The 14,697-nt window shown below is 35.9% G+C and overlaps 1 protein-coding gene across 2 annotated transcripts in view; it reads left to right on the top strand.

Moving 5' to 3' along the window:
* The window catches only part of FAM91A1 (family with sequence similarity 91 member A1), a 54,869-nt gene that overhangs the window by 12,672 nt on the left and 27,500 nt on the right, over positions 1–14,697 (top strand). For both annotated transcript variants that reach the window (XM_017855891.1, XM_017855892.1), the window contains exons 6-15: positions 455–568; positions 1,757–1,847; positions 2,252–2,314; positions 7,816–7,922; positions 8,434–8,472; positions 8,974–9,086; positions 10,138–10,253; positions 10,904–11,016; positions 11,310–11,396; positions 13,267–13,399. In XM_017855891.1, the coding sequence (XP_017711380.1) occupies positions 455–568; positions 1,757–1,847; positions 2,252–2,314; positions 7,816–7,922; positions 8,434–8,472; positions 8,974–9,086; positions 10,138–10,253; positions 10,904–11,016; positions 11,310–11,396; positions 13,267–13,399 (976 nt within the window). The remainder of the gene's footprint in view (positions 1–454; positions 569–1,756; positions 1,848–2,251; positions 2,315–7,815; positions 7,923–8,433; positions 8,473–8,973; positions 9,087–10,137; positions 10,254–10,903; positions 11,017–11,309; positions 11,397–13,266; positions 13,400–14,697) is intronic.

Raw genomic sequence — 14,697 nt, forward strand, 5'->3', positions numbered from 1 at the left:
AAATGTACTTAACACAGAAACAATACAAAAAGAACTCCTCAGTATTCTCCAGGTTATAGCTTAAATGATTATTTAAAATTTTAATGCATAAAACATTTATTTTAAAATTATTTTATTCTCTTAGTCTTTTATTTGCTCATTCTACTTGTAGAGTTCACTTAATGGGTGAAATAAGTGTTCGCATTTTCAAATGCAGTTTTCACTGCTTGAGTTTCGCTTGAGTTTCTGGAAGTAAATCTGGATTTAACAATTAGTGTTTTGAAATAATTTATTTTGAAACAATTTAAGAATGACTTTCTTCATACAATATGTTAATATCTAGAATTATTAAGATTTTAAAACATGAAGGTTTAAGAAGATATTTATTTAGTCCATTACAAACAATGATATGATTGATGAAAGAAGAAAGTGATACTTTCAGATTGCAGATTCTCAAGTGTTTGTACCATTGCAGAAATTCTTCAGAAGGAAAACAGCCCGTGATCTTCTACCAATAAAGCCGGTGGAAATTGCCATAGAGGCGTGGTGGGTGGTGCAGGCTGGATATATCACAGAAGATGACATCAAGGTAGAAATCTTTAAAAGTTAAACAAAGAATTTTAATTTTAGTTTATTTCACAATTTTAATTATAGCGTATACTTTTTTAAAAAGTAACATTATTTTGTTGTCCTGAAGAAAGTGAAACTTACATTTAAAATTTAAAATGATCTTAGTAGACTAGAATATTGGTGAGTTTCAGAGATACTCTTTAATGGTGAGGGAGACCTGATTTGGTTCAAGTACAGTTATCTGGGGATGTTAATTAGGTAGAAGCTTCATGTAAAGTAACATATGATGCCACAGCTACCACTAACAATAATGTTGGCTAACACTTTTGAACACCTGCTGTGTGCTAGATGTGCCAGGCTCTATTGCAAGTGCTTTTTATATTGTCTTACTTAATATGTATTATTTGCACCCCCATTTCACAGATGAGGAAAGTGAGCCCAGAACAATTAAGTAACACCTCAAATCTTAGCAGTAGTAAAGGTCCAGGATTTTTTGGCAGTTTGCCATGAAACTTGTACTCTTAATCACTGTGAACAACTGTTGTACTGAGGCAATAGGTGCTTTTATGGGGCGATAGTGTCAAGATCAAGAGAGTTGATATTCCTAGTGGTCAGACCACATCTTGGAAGGGATATTATTGATTTAGAGGAAAGGGGTGGAGTAATGAGGGCATCTAGAGACCAGGTTGTATTTATGTGTAGCTGAAGCAAAGTAAATGAGTATGTAGGCTTCTTTTTAGTCTGCATTTAATTTTCTCCAGAGTACGTACTAAATCCAATGAGCGAAAGGCTTAGAAATTTTACTTCAGTCTAAAGTACCTCCTAATGGAGCTCTCAAATAAGCTAGTGAACTTTCCTTTTACTGACAATATTCATGTGCAGTTTAACTAAACTTCTGATTAGAGAGATTCTGAATTGGCAGATGGATCTAATTCCAATTCAATGACAAGGAACAAATATTACTCACCCGCAAATGTTGGTACTTAACAGTAAGTTTGTTCTCTACATTCTGTTGGTATGTTGCATATTTTGGCACCTTAATTGATGGCTATGTGCATAGTTTTTTGTTTGAATTATAGAGTGATAAATATGTAGTTCATTGAGCTAATGACGTGTAATCACTGGTTTCAACATAAATACATTTCAGGAGACTTGTAAATTAGTTAATTTGGACAGAACTTAATTAAAAATATTTTGCTTTTCTTAGATATGCACTTTGCCTGAGAAATGCGCTATTGATAAGATCATCGATTCAGGTCCTCAACTCTCTGGATCACTAGATTACAATGTAGTACATAGTAAGTGGTTAGTAGAAATGGTCTTTTGTCAACATAGAAACTTGTTTTAAACCATCAATAATTACTAGCAATTACTTATCAAGTAGGTACAAATAGTGCTATTTTCTAAGGCATGTTACTGTTTGAAATGTGACCTTAGTCTTTTGTTTTCCAGTGTGGCTATAATTAGTCACATACACTAGAAATTTATGCAACTGAATGTTAAGAAAAATTTTGTACTTCTGAGCATATGCAGGAAACCGAGATTTAAAACTTTAATTCTTTTCTCTTCTATTTTACTTCTTTCTTCGTCACATAGCATTCATTTGTTAGAATCTTTACAGAAAGCCAGGAATTAGTTTTTAAAAAAAAAAATCACTGTTGTGTAGTGTTCCATCTAAAACAAGGTGCTTTTGTTTCTTTAGGTTTGTATAACAAAGGATTTATTTATCTGGATGTACCAATATCTGATGACAGTTGTATAGCAGGTAAGTCTGTGCTAACATTTTTCACTGTGTTTTGAATGGTTATCAGGTACTAAGCACTGCATATCATCCATTCTAGGATCTTAGATGTTAGGATATTTCAAGAAAAATATGTCTTCTTTATTGCATTTTAACACAGTACGATGGTTTTACTTAAATTCCTTATTCTCATTTTTGTATTTGGTGTACACACTGTACTAACATAATAGAAACCCAAGGTAAATTTCTAACAATCCCAAATCAAATCAATATTTTTATAAATTTGTGTTGCCTTTTAATCCTTGTTCATTGTGTAGCTGTTTTTACATGTGTTCGGTAATCTCATAGAATTGTATGTTCTCATTTTCCCTTAACGTACTAGTGCATTGTTTTTTCATGTTACTGTAGTCTTTTTGTCTATTTCCTTTTCCCTTCTTCCTTTACTTGCTTCTCTGAGTTAAACCAATATTAAGAGCCTTGTATATTTGTCATACACTTTATGGATGTATCAGTTTATTAAACCATTTTGTATTTCTGGTAATTTAGATTATTTCCAGTTTTTTGCCACTACAATACTGATATGTTCAATATCCTTGAACACAGAGTGGTGCTTTTTTTTCTGTAGGTTAGATTTCTTACCAATTTATAGAAGCACTTACTGTGTTCAAGTTATATGTTACAAGTATGTCTTGTGGCATATCTTTTAACTATTGTTCTTGTGTTTTATCATACTTAGATATTGAATATTTGTGTAATCAAATATAGTGTCAAAAAATTTCAGAGAATGACCCTAATATTAACAAAGTAGTGGTGATAGGGTTTATTGCAGAAATACTTCTTTATGTCAGTGTTGAATCTTGACAAGATTTCATGCTCTAGCATGTCCAGACCTTTGGGTTGGCATATGTTTGTGATTCTTTAATAACACATTTTAAACCTTGTGCATATGTGAATTCTTTTTTCTTTTTCTTTTTTTTGAGACGGAGTATAGCTCTATCACCCAGGCTGGAGTGCAGTGGCATGATTTTGGCTCACTGCAACCTCTGCCTCCTGGGTTCAAGCGATTCTCCTGCCTCAGTCTCCTGAGTAGCTGAGATTATAGGCACCTACCACCGCACCTGGCTAATTTACTCTACAGGTAAAACCCATAGAGACAGGGTTTCACCATTTTGGCCAGGCCAGTCTTGAACTCCTGACCTCCAGCGATCTGCCTACCTCGGTCTCCCAAAGTGCTGGGATTACAGGCGTGACCCACCATGCCCGACCTGCGTCCTATTTTAAGCTTGGAAAGACTCCTTAAAAAGTAAATACTAATTTGGGTTTGTATAGTTGATGCTATAACAAAATACTAGTTTTAAAATGAGAAAGATTTTGACAAGGAAATGATTTCTGAAGACAGAGGTGGTCGTGGTTTCCTGTCACAGTTGGACAATATGAAAGTATTACGCTATTGCCTACTCTGATCAGATAAGCTGACGTTGATTCATTTGAGATCCACCTTTTAATAAAAAGATTAGTCTTTGACTAGTTCGTTTCAGTCCAGTTTGACTGTCAGTTTGAACTGACTCACATTAGAGTAACTTTTAATATTACTTACAGATAAACTAAATTCATTTGAAGAAAGCAGTCAGAGAAGGGCCAGATGGGTGGTGCCCCATTACGTTGATGTGTTCTACCGTACTTCACTTAGTAGCTGCTGGCATTTGGTGGTACACACAGACCCATGGGATGCTAATTGCTGAACTTACCCTTGTCACCATGTTACCTCTTTGGCTGTCCGCACTTTAGAATAAACACATAAAAGCAGTTTGACAATGTGGAAGGCATCAAATTCAGTACAAATAATACCTCAAGGTGATTTCAAAAGAGGCATTTCACATACGTTTCAACGACAAAAGAAACAAGCACTATGGTTGGTGATACAAATATAAATGGAGGTTAGAAATACTTTTAAGGGAGTAATCATGAAAGGCTCTTTTATTAAATAACTTTATTCCATTATTCATCAAATTTTCTAACTATTTTATGTGTCTTTTATAGCTTCCTGATTTCTGTTATGCTTGAATGGAATAGCTGTAGAATATAGAAATAGTCTGAAAATCTTGAGAACTTTCGTTGTATATATTTAAATTTGTAGTTTGTTTGGAACTTATTTTCATATTTGATGTGGAGTAAGGGTTCAACTTATTTTTCTTCTCTTTGAATAACCAATAGCATTTGGACAAACGCTAGCACTGTTTTTTCAATAACTCTTTACTGCTGAATGGAGGCATAACTTTTGTTGTACACTAAATTCCACTGTATATTGGATCTAATTTTGATACCCCTTTTTCTTCTGCTGATACAATATTGTTTTTTGTTTGTTTGTTTTTTCCTCTGAGACTGTGTCCTGCTTTGTCACCCAGGCTGGAGTGCAGTGGTGCGATCTTGGCTCACTGCAACCTCCGCCTCCCGGTTCCAAGCGATTCTCCAGCCTCACCCTCCCGAGTAGCTGGGACTACAGGTGCCTGCCACTGCGCCAGGCTAATTTTTGTATTTTTTGTAGAGACAGGGTTTCTCCATGTTGGTTAGGTTGGTCTCGGACTCCTGACCTCAGGTGATCTGCCCACCTTGGCCTCCCAAAGTGCTGGGATTAACAGGTGTGAGCCACTGTGCCCAGCCTACAATATTGTTTTGATTATTGTAACTTAGAGTAACTTTTAATATTAGTTATGGCTAAACTTTCCTTGTAAGTCTTTTTTTAGTAACTTTCTTGGCTATTCCAAGGCATTTATATGTGTGTGTGTGTGTGTGTGTGTGTGTGTGTATACATATATATATTATTTATATTATATATATTATAGTTGTGTGCATTTATGGGGTACAATGTGATGTTTTGATATATGTATATAATGTGACATGATTAAATCAAACTAATTGACATATTCATCACCTCACCTGTCATTTTTTTAGTGGTGAGACAACTGAAATTTACTCTTATTCTCGAATAATACATTTTTATTGACTGTAGTCACTGTGGTGTGCAATAAATCTCAAAACTGATTCCATCTGTCTGGAACTTAATATGCTTAACAGTTGCCCATTCCTCTGTCTGAAACTGTACCCTTTTATCAACAACTCCTCATTCCCTCCTTCTCTACTCCCCCAACCTCTGGTAGCCATCTTCCTACTCTCTGCTTCTGTGAGTTCAGCTTTATTAGATTCCACATATAAGTGAGATCATGCAGTATTTGCCTTTCTGTGCCTGGCTTATTTCACTTAGCATAATTTCCTCCAGTATTATTCGTGTCATTGCAAATGACAGGATTTCTCCTTTTTTATGGCTGAATAGTATTCCATTGTGTTTATACACCACATTTTAATCTGTTTGTCTGTTGATGGACACTTAGGTTGTTTCCATGTCTTGGCTGTTGTGACTTATGCTGCAGTGAATGTGGAAATGCAGATATCCCTTTGAGACACTGATTTCAGTTCCTTTGGATATATACCCAGAAGTGGGATTACTGGGTCATACGATAGTTCTATTTTTAGTTTTTTTAGGAACCTTCAAACCATTTTTTTATAATTAAAGAAAATTTATGAATATATTTTCAGTAGGCAATAATTATGATACATACAAAATTCTAAATTTACAAAGGGGTATAAAAAAGTCTGCCTTCCACTTCTGTGGTTAGCCACCCAATTCTCTTTCAGCAGCCACTGTTAAGTTCTGTTTCCTTCTAGAAGTATCATATATGTATATATTCTTTTTTGTGTGTGGTTGTATTTTTACACAGATGGTGTACTCTAGACTTTTAAAAGAAATTTAAGATGAATTAGAGACTATTTCAAATTTCTTCATGTAGAGTCACCTTACTCTTTTTGCTTAGATATAAATTTTGACCTAGGAAAATTTCTAATTGCGTAGTGGCTTGGTTTCTTTATCTCTCAAAATGGGGTAACTGGCCAAGCACAGTGGCTCACACCTGTAATCCCAGTACTTTGGGAAGCCAAGGCATAGGATCGCTTGAGCCCCGGAGTTGGAGACCAGCCTGGGCAATATAAAGGGACTCCTGCTCTACAAAATAAAATAAAATCATTAGTCATGCGTGTTGGCTTGTGACTGTAGTCCCAGCTACTTGGGGGATTGGGGCAAAAGTTGAGCCTGGGAGGTTAAAGCTGCAGTAAGCCATGATCCCCCCACTGCACTCCAGCCTGGGTGACAGAGTGAGACCCTGTCTCAATAAATAAGTAAATAAATAAGCCAATGAATGAATGAATAAATACATTTAAAAATAGGGGTAATTATACTACCGTATAACTCATGGAGTTAGGAGGATTAAATGAAAATGTATATATAAAGTACTTGGTAATAGCCTAGCACTTAGTAAACATTCAATAAATGCCATTATTACTTACATAGCTGATAGTGTAGGGAAATAATTAATGTTGTCAAATATGAAATTTCTAAAATATTTCTAAAAAGAAACCATTGATCATTAAAAGTACCTAGATGACTAGAAATATAGGTAGTACTAAATTAGAAAATTACATGAGCCAGATCTGTCAAGTGAATAACCTATCCTCAAATGTATGTACATTATAGTTTTTCAGTGTCTTAATTTTGACCATTTGAATTTTGTCTTTTTTTTTAAGTTTTCGGGTACAATTAGATGATATTAGGGCCAGGGGACATAAGGATATCCAAATGCTACTATGGCCAAGACATTCCTCCTCCTCAGGATATTTTCAGGGTAAATGTACGCACAGGGGAGAATGGCAAAGGAAAGCATAGAGCTTGTTTTTTATTGGCTGGGCAGAGCACTTTGGTAAATCAGATTAGAACATTTGGACCAAAGAGATAGAAGTGAGTATGAATGAACATTCGGGTGGAGAGTGATGGTTAGGTTGCCCACTGTGCTCGAGGGGATCTTGACCCTGTTGCCACTGAGGCCCACTGGGGAGGATACCAGAATAGAAAGCCCCAAAGAACAAGTTAGCCCAGTGACTCCTGGTAAATGTGACGGTCATGCAAATGAATTTCCCTTTTTAGGATGGAGGAGGGATGATGGGCAGACAGAGCCAATACTTCGCATCCATCTGGTTTTCGTATAGCATAGCAACTCTTTCTTGCAATCATTTGCTTTTCAGCTTTGGCCCACTCACCCCTGCTGCCTATGCACCCGTGCTGCATCAAAAACAACGTATCAGAAACCCTTTGCAGGCTCCCCCTTTCTGAAGCAGCCCCTGTTCCCTCGCCCTTCTACCAAGTCCATGTCATCCAGCATTTCTGAGTTACCTGTCTCAGTAACTCTCAGAGTTTCATGGTGAATTAAATGAACTCTGTGGATTTTGTGTCTACCTTCAGAGTCTTCTCTGTGTAGGTATTGTTGTAGAGTTTCAGAAAACTTGCTATGGAGTGGATAAATAAATCAAAAGCTGCATTCAGTCCCTAAGTTAGAGGTTTCTTTTTTTAATTAGATATGTAAATTATACTTTCTTGTTTTATAAAATTGTATCACTGAGAAAAATCTCTTCTGTTTTAGTTCCACCTCTTGAAGGTTTTGTAATGAATCGAGTGCAAGGTGATTATTTTGAAACTCTACTCTATAAGATATTTGTTTCAATAGATGAGCATACAAATGTTGCAGAGGTAAGTTTGACAACGTCTCATGAAAATATAATCTCAAGATTGTAAATTTGTATAAAGCAAGTAATAAAATTATTTAATATGGTAATATGTTTTTAAAATCTCCAGGTGGGGAGATTATACCATTATTGCACTTAAATGTCATTATTCTTATGTTAATTCTTATAAATGTATATTAAAATTTAAGTTAATAATTTATAATTTGGTTAACTTTCTATATGACTTTTTATACTTAAGTATTGTAGACTATATTGATCTATCCAGGAATTTTATTTTAAATGAGACAAAATTAAAGTGTAAGGAATCTTAAATTGTTGTGGTCACTGCCTGGATTTGTACTATAAGGATCTTAGAGATAGGGAAAGAAGAAAGTTCTGCATTCAAAATTTATTCAGTCTTCTAATTATTCATAATTTAAAAATTTTGCTAATTATGATTATATTGGTCTATTACAACTGTGTAATGTGCTGTTGATTCTAATAATGTAAAAATAAATTTTAATTTTATCTTCCAGCTTGCAAATGTCCTTGAGATTGATTTATCCCTGGTTAAGGTATGTTATTTTTGTGCTGATTTATTTGTAATGTGATAACTGAGTGGATTTTACTAGTAGATTTTTATCTTGATAAGCTACTGAGAAACGAAGGCATTGAGATTGTTGTTAGCTGTCTGAGAGAGTGTGCACAGTAAAGGGGCACTTGTAAAGAGCAGGATAAGGGGCCCTGAATTGGGATTCAGACACATGGACTGAAAAGAGAGCACTCATGCAAGAAGCAGCCCAAACGGTATCTTGTAGTGAGGTCCATTAAAGCAACAACTCCTGCTTCATTAGGGGTAGATGTAGGGAGGGCAAGGCCAGAGAGTTGGAAACATTTCCTCCTATACGTTTATGGAGACCTTAAGGGAGGAGCAGGTCTACTGAAAATAGTTTCCAGTTATGGGCTGAAAATGTTTGAGAATCACTATTAGTCTATTACACTGTTTTTTTCTCTACAAATATTCTGATGTCTAGTTTATTTTAAATGCTAATTAGTTACCTTTATATTCCTTTCAGAATGCTGTTTCAATGTATTGCCGATTGGGCTTTGCCCATAAGAAGGGACAAGTAATAAATTTGGATCAACTTCATTCATCATGGAAGAATGTTCCATCCGTAAACAGATTAAAGTAACTTATTTATTCCGTATGAGATATTAGAGTTTCCTTTTGAAAAGACATTTAATTTTACATATAGAAATTTATTTATTTGTTTATTTATTTATTGAGAGAAAGTCTCGCTCTGTCACCCACGCTGGAGTGCGGTGGCGCGATCTTGGCTTACTGCAACTTGCACCTTCCCGTTTCAAGCAATTTTTTTTTTTTTTGAGACGGAGTCTCGCTCCGTCACCCAGGCTGGAGTGCAGTGGCCGGATCTCAGCTCATTGCAAGCTCCATCTCCCAGGTTTACGCCATTCTCCTGCCTCAGCCTCCCGAGTAGCTGGGACTACAGGCGCCCGCCACCTCGTCCGGCTAGTTTTTTGTATTTTTTAATAGAGAGGGGGTTTCACCATGTTAGCCAGGATGGTCTCGATCTCCTGACCTTGTGTTCTGCCCATCTCGGCCTCCAAAGGGCTGGGATTACAGGCTTGAGCCACCGCACCCGGCCTCAAGTGATTTTCATGCCTCAGCCTCCTGAGTAGTTGGGACTATAGGCGTGCACCACCATGCCCATCTGATTTTTGTATTTCTGGTAGAGGTGGGGTTTCACCATGTTGGCCAGGCTGGTCTCGAACTCCTGGCCCCAACAGATCCACCCGCCTTGGCCTCTCAAAGTGTTGGGATTACAGGTGTGAGCCACTGCGCCTGGCCCAGAAATTTTATTTATTCAACCTGTCAGTTGAGGTGAGCCCTATATATTAGTGATTTTTGATCTTGTGTGTGTTACGGATCTTTTTTGGAATCTTATGAAAACTAAGAAGCCTTTTCCCAGAGAAAAAACAAATACATATTTTACATAAAATCTTGAAGGGTTCTTGAATTTTTTGAAGCCTATCCATGGATCTTAGGAACACTTGTTGTATGTAGGCAGAGCATTTTTGGGCTGCGTCTTAGTTTTGGGCTTGAATATAAGACTGGATTTCAATGGATTGTTCATAATTTAAGTCTTAACTTCAGTAGATATTTTAATGTAAGGTCATTTATATGATTTTTAAAAAGCAAATGCATTCTCCATTAATAGGAGTACCTTAGATCCACAGAAGATGCTCTTGTCATGGGATGGAGGGGAAAGTAGGAGTCCTGTACAAGAAGCTTCATCGGCAACTGACACCGATACAAATAGTCAAGAAGATCCAGGTTAGTAGTAACTCAGTTTAACATAGAGCCTGTCTGTAGGTACGGCACATGTCCGGACATATACTCTAATAGTTGTCTTCTAGTTTTGTTTTAGATTTTATTCAATACGCAGTCTTCGAGTATTTCACTGTGTTTTGGGCACTGTGCTAAGTCCTAGGTGTCTACAATTGACAAGAATATGGTACCTTTCTTCTAAGCATTAAGTCTAAGGAGAGAGAATAGAGTATGACCAAACAAATTACAACAATACGGGCACCAATTAAGATGCTTGTGGGGTGCAAAGAGGAAGAGACCCTTAATTGGCTAGAGAGGTTTGGGAAGCCTTCACAGAGAAGATATTATTTGAGCTAAGAATGAAGAAGAGCCTGCCAGCTGGTCAGGGAAGGAAAGCCATTTCAGCCAGAGGGAATAGTGAGGCTAAGCCCAAAGGGAAACACAGCATAGTGGACAAGGCCTAGGGTTAAATGCTTTTTAATATTCTTTGCACTTCAAAATAGGTATGGCTGGAACCTCTTAGGACTATACTAGTGCCTTTTTAAAATTATGTACTTTCTGGTTATCAAATAAAGCTGAAATTAAATACTTTCACTCCAGATGGTAAGCAAAGAGTAATTTCCTTTTACTTGACTTTAAATTACGGTGTTTTTCAGCTGACACAGCCAGTGTAAGCAGCCTGAGTCTGTCTACAGGACACACAAAGCGCATCGCATTCCTGTTTGACTCCACTCTTACTGCCTTCTTAATGATGGGAAATCTTTCACCAGTAAGCCCAATTCTTGTTTAAATATGAAGGTGTTTAAAGTAGATATTAGATATAAAATAATTTAATGCTTTTATATCTTTTTTAAAGTACTACATTTATTCCTGAAGCACAACTGGCTTAAAGGAGTATGATAACTTTCGGGAGGGTCCTTTTGTAATTGGAAGAATTAGCCCCTCACCCCCACCCCGATCGTTAAGTTTAAATATATTTGAAAGGATAATATAAATATTAGATATTATGCTTAGCATAAAAAGGGAGAGGTAAAACTTTAATATTTTGTTTCTTTTTTTCAGAACTTGAAAAGTCATGCAGTCACAATGTTTGAAGTAGGCAAACTCTCAGATGAGTCTCTGGACAGCTTTCTCATAGAACTGGAAAAGGTAAATCTCGATTGTATGTTAGGGGATGTTAGGGCATTTGGAATCTTTCCTTGCTTGACAGAATGCCAGTTATGCAGTCTGTTGATTTGGATGGGCTTTTGGTGTATTCTTGCTCGTTCCTACCTCATCCCCAACTTAGTACTCTGACAGTCATTTAGACTTAAACATATTGAGTGGGTGAATTGATTTTGTGATTTTTAAAGTGATATGTCTACCTCATCTAATTCTTAACATAATTTGATATAATGAAGAAATGGGGTATGGAAATTTTAGTCTGTAATTTTTTAAGTTGACTTTTTTCTAAAATAGCTTTTCAATTTTTTTTCTGGTATGACTCTCTAAGATCACCTCTTAAGCAGTTTGATTTGAAGTTTTTGTTCCATTTACCTTGAATCTGGAACAATGTCCCTGGGTATCATATTTATGTCCGCTCTCACTATCCCTTTTAGCATCTTGAAGACTTCAGCCATATTTGCTCTTAACCACCTTTTTCCCCGTGAGTACAGCCCTAGTTTTCCTTAGCTCTAAATAAATCTGATTGCCCTTTATTGGTGTTTTTCATTCTTTGGATATTTTATTCTGTCCTCTTTGTATTCAAATAGTTTGTGTGCCTAATCTGTTCCTTGACTAATAATTTTGGTGCCTTTTGTGCTTTAGTGATGAACTTTGTATATTAAATGTGCTGTTTAGAGAATTTGTGATGATTCTGTAACTCCTTTATATCTTAAAAAAAAAAAAAGACCGTAACATTTTCACTGCTCCTCCTCTGTAGGATTTTTACTTTTATAAGTGCAGAAATATGTGTGAGATAATCCTTTCCTGTTAATTGGTCTCTTTTACTTTCACCTTTATACTGCCATTTATTTCTTCATGCTTCTTTATTTGTTAATCCCATTTCTTATTGTATATTATCTTTTACTAATAAATTTCTTACTATGTTACTGCACATTTCAAGTCCTGGTTTCCTGATTTTTATCTTTTTTTCACCTTAGCTAGTCTTTTATCAAATGTAGCAAATTGTAAGATCACTTCTGCTCTTGTACTCACTCATAAATCTATGTTCTTTTTCATCACAAAGTCATTCTTCGGAAAGCCTTTCAGTGTGAGGCTTAGTTTTTAAAGTGGATTCTTAGCTATTTTTTAAGTAGTCTGATCTTGATTAAGATTGATTTTTTAAATTTATGCAAATCTAATTTAGTTATTTTCCCGTTGGTAGACCTATCATTCCATTTTCTGTGTTGTTTCTGGGATATATGTGTCTCTACATATTAAGAGGTGACTTGCTCAGAAGAGCATGCATTGAACTATAAGGCCAACGAAGGCAGGGATTTTGTCCATTACTCTATCCTTACTCCTAGGGAGGTCATTGTCCATAGGAGGGACTAAGTAAATCTTTGTTGAGTGAATTTAAGCTGTGTGTTCAGCAATGGTAAACAGCTTTGTTGAATCACAGACTCCAGTGTCCCTAGTAACTGGTAATGCAGAATTGTGAACAAAGTGATGAGAATTATAGGTAAAACTGGTGACCTTGGATTGGGGTACTTTCCTAGATGGAGCAGAATATGGGTTTTAGAGTTGTTCAAGCACTCTCTTTGAATCCTATATGGAACACGTAACATATAATGCTATAACTTAGCATTATTCAATTGCTAAAATTGTTAGTCTTAATTGAAGTAATTTCTATCTTCATAGATGCAGTAAAATTGGGAACTCAACCAAAACTGAGGTTAATAACTTGTTTCAGTATTGCCTGGGCAAATTTTTGATATACTACTTTTGAATAATGTCTCATATCTCTATTATATGATTATTAGAGTGAATGGCATAAAAGTGGTATTTTTGTTGCAGAATCTGTTTTCTCTTGGTTTAGGTTCAGAGCACTGGTGAAGGAGAAGCACAGAGATATTTTGATCATGCACTTACTCTGAGAAACACAATACTGTTTCTGCGTCATAACAAAGACCTAGTTGCGCAAACTGCACAGCCAGACCAACCCAATTATGGTATGATAAATATATTTAATTTTGAAGGCATGATCATATGAAACCTTTTTCTAAGAAATTAAACAGATCATGCTCACTTATATAATCATCACTTATATATCTTGTATAGATAACATACTGAATTTAAAACTAGAGACCTGTTTTGTGAATTTCTTGCTTGTTAACTATTTCTTAACCTTATTTTAGTTTTTCTCTTCTCATGTGCCACTAACATTTGTAGTATTTAAATCTGTTCAATACCTACAAAAGTGTTAGAATGTTAATTTATGTAAGTAGCTGGGTGGAATTTAGAACAGGCAACAGCTCTGAGGGGTGAACAAGGGCACACAGTTAATGTAGGAAGCATAAAATTTCAAGAATGAAAGATTCCATCATAATGAAAAGAATAAAGAGGAGCCTTCTGTTCAAATGCTACTATAATACCAAAAGATTTTACTTTTAAAAGGAAATAGATAATTCTTTTTAAAGAGTAAAAGAAGTATTGGCAATTTTAAGGTATTGATGAACTTTAATGGAGCTGTTGCCCTACTGGGCACTCTCGGTTTTGTGATAGTTGTGGGTTGCCAAACTTTACTTGAATTGATGGTGTCAGAATTTCTACCCAGATGGGGATTTGGATCCAGTCGATTTTGAGGTGTGGCGTGGCCCCCAGGAATTTGTGTTTTTGAAAGATGATTCTAGTGCTCAGCTAGGCTTAGGCACCACCGCATGAGCACTTGGCCCAAGTTCTTAGACATTCACAAGAGTTGTTGTGTCTTGGGGCTTCATGGGTCCTCAATACCACTGTAACATTTAATTTTGCTTAGTTTTAGACATTCACAAGAGTTGTTGTGTCTTGGGGCTTCATGGGTCCTCAATACCACTGTAACATTTAATTTTGCTTAGTTTCATTTACCTAAAGACTATTTTTTCTAGCCAAGAACATCAGTTTCTTAATCATCTCCATTTTCATTTATTCTCTCACTAGCATCTGGCTTTCTTTTCAGCTCAGTTTTTAATATTGAGGGAGAATTCAGCTGTTACTTCACAAGCTGACACACAGTTTTTGATTGACTACTTTTGAATAATGTCTTATATCTCTATTATATGATTATTAGAGTGAATGACATAAAAGTGGTAGTTTTGTTGCAAAGTCTATTTTCTCTTGGTTTAGGTTCAGAGCACTGGTCAAGGAGAAGCACATGCTGGGTAGTTTACTTGAGTGAGGCTAGACTCACTTGGTATCAAGTGATAACACTTCTGTAGCCTTAATATGCCTTATCTGAAGAATTGCAAATTGTTGCATACTGGGGCTCTTT

This window comes from Rhinopithecus bieti, unplaced genomic scaffold, assembly GCF_001698545.2.
Source record: "Rhinopithecus bieti isolate Rb0 unplaced genomic scaffold, ASM169854v2 scaffold_38631, whole genome shotgun sequence".
Lineage (NCBI taxonomy): Eukaryota > Metazoa > Chordata > Mammalia > Primates > Cercopithecidae > Rhinopithecus > Rhinopithecus bieti.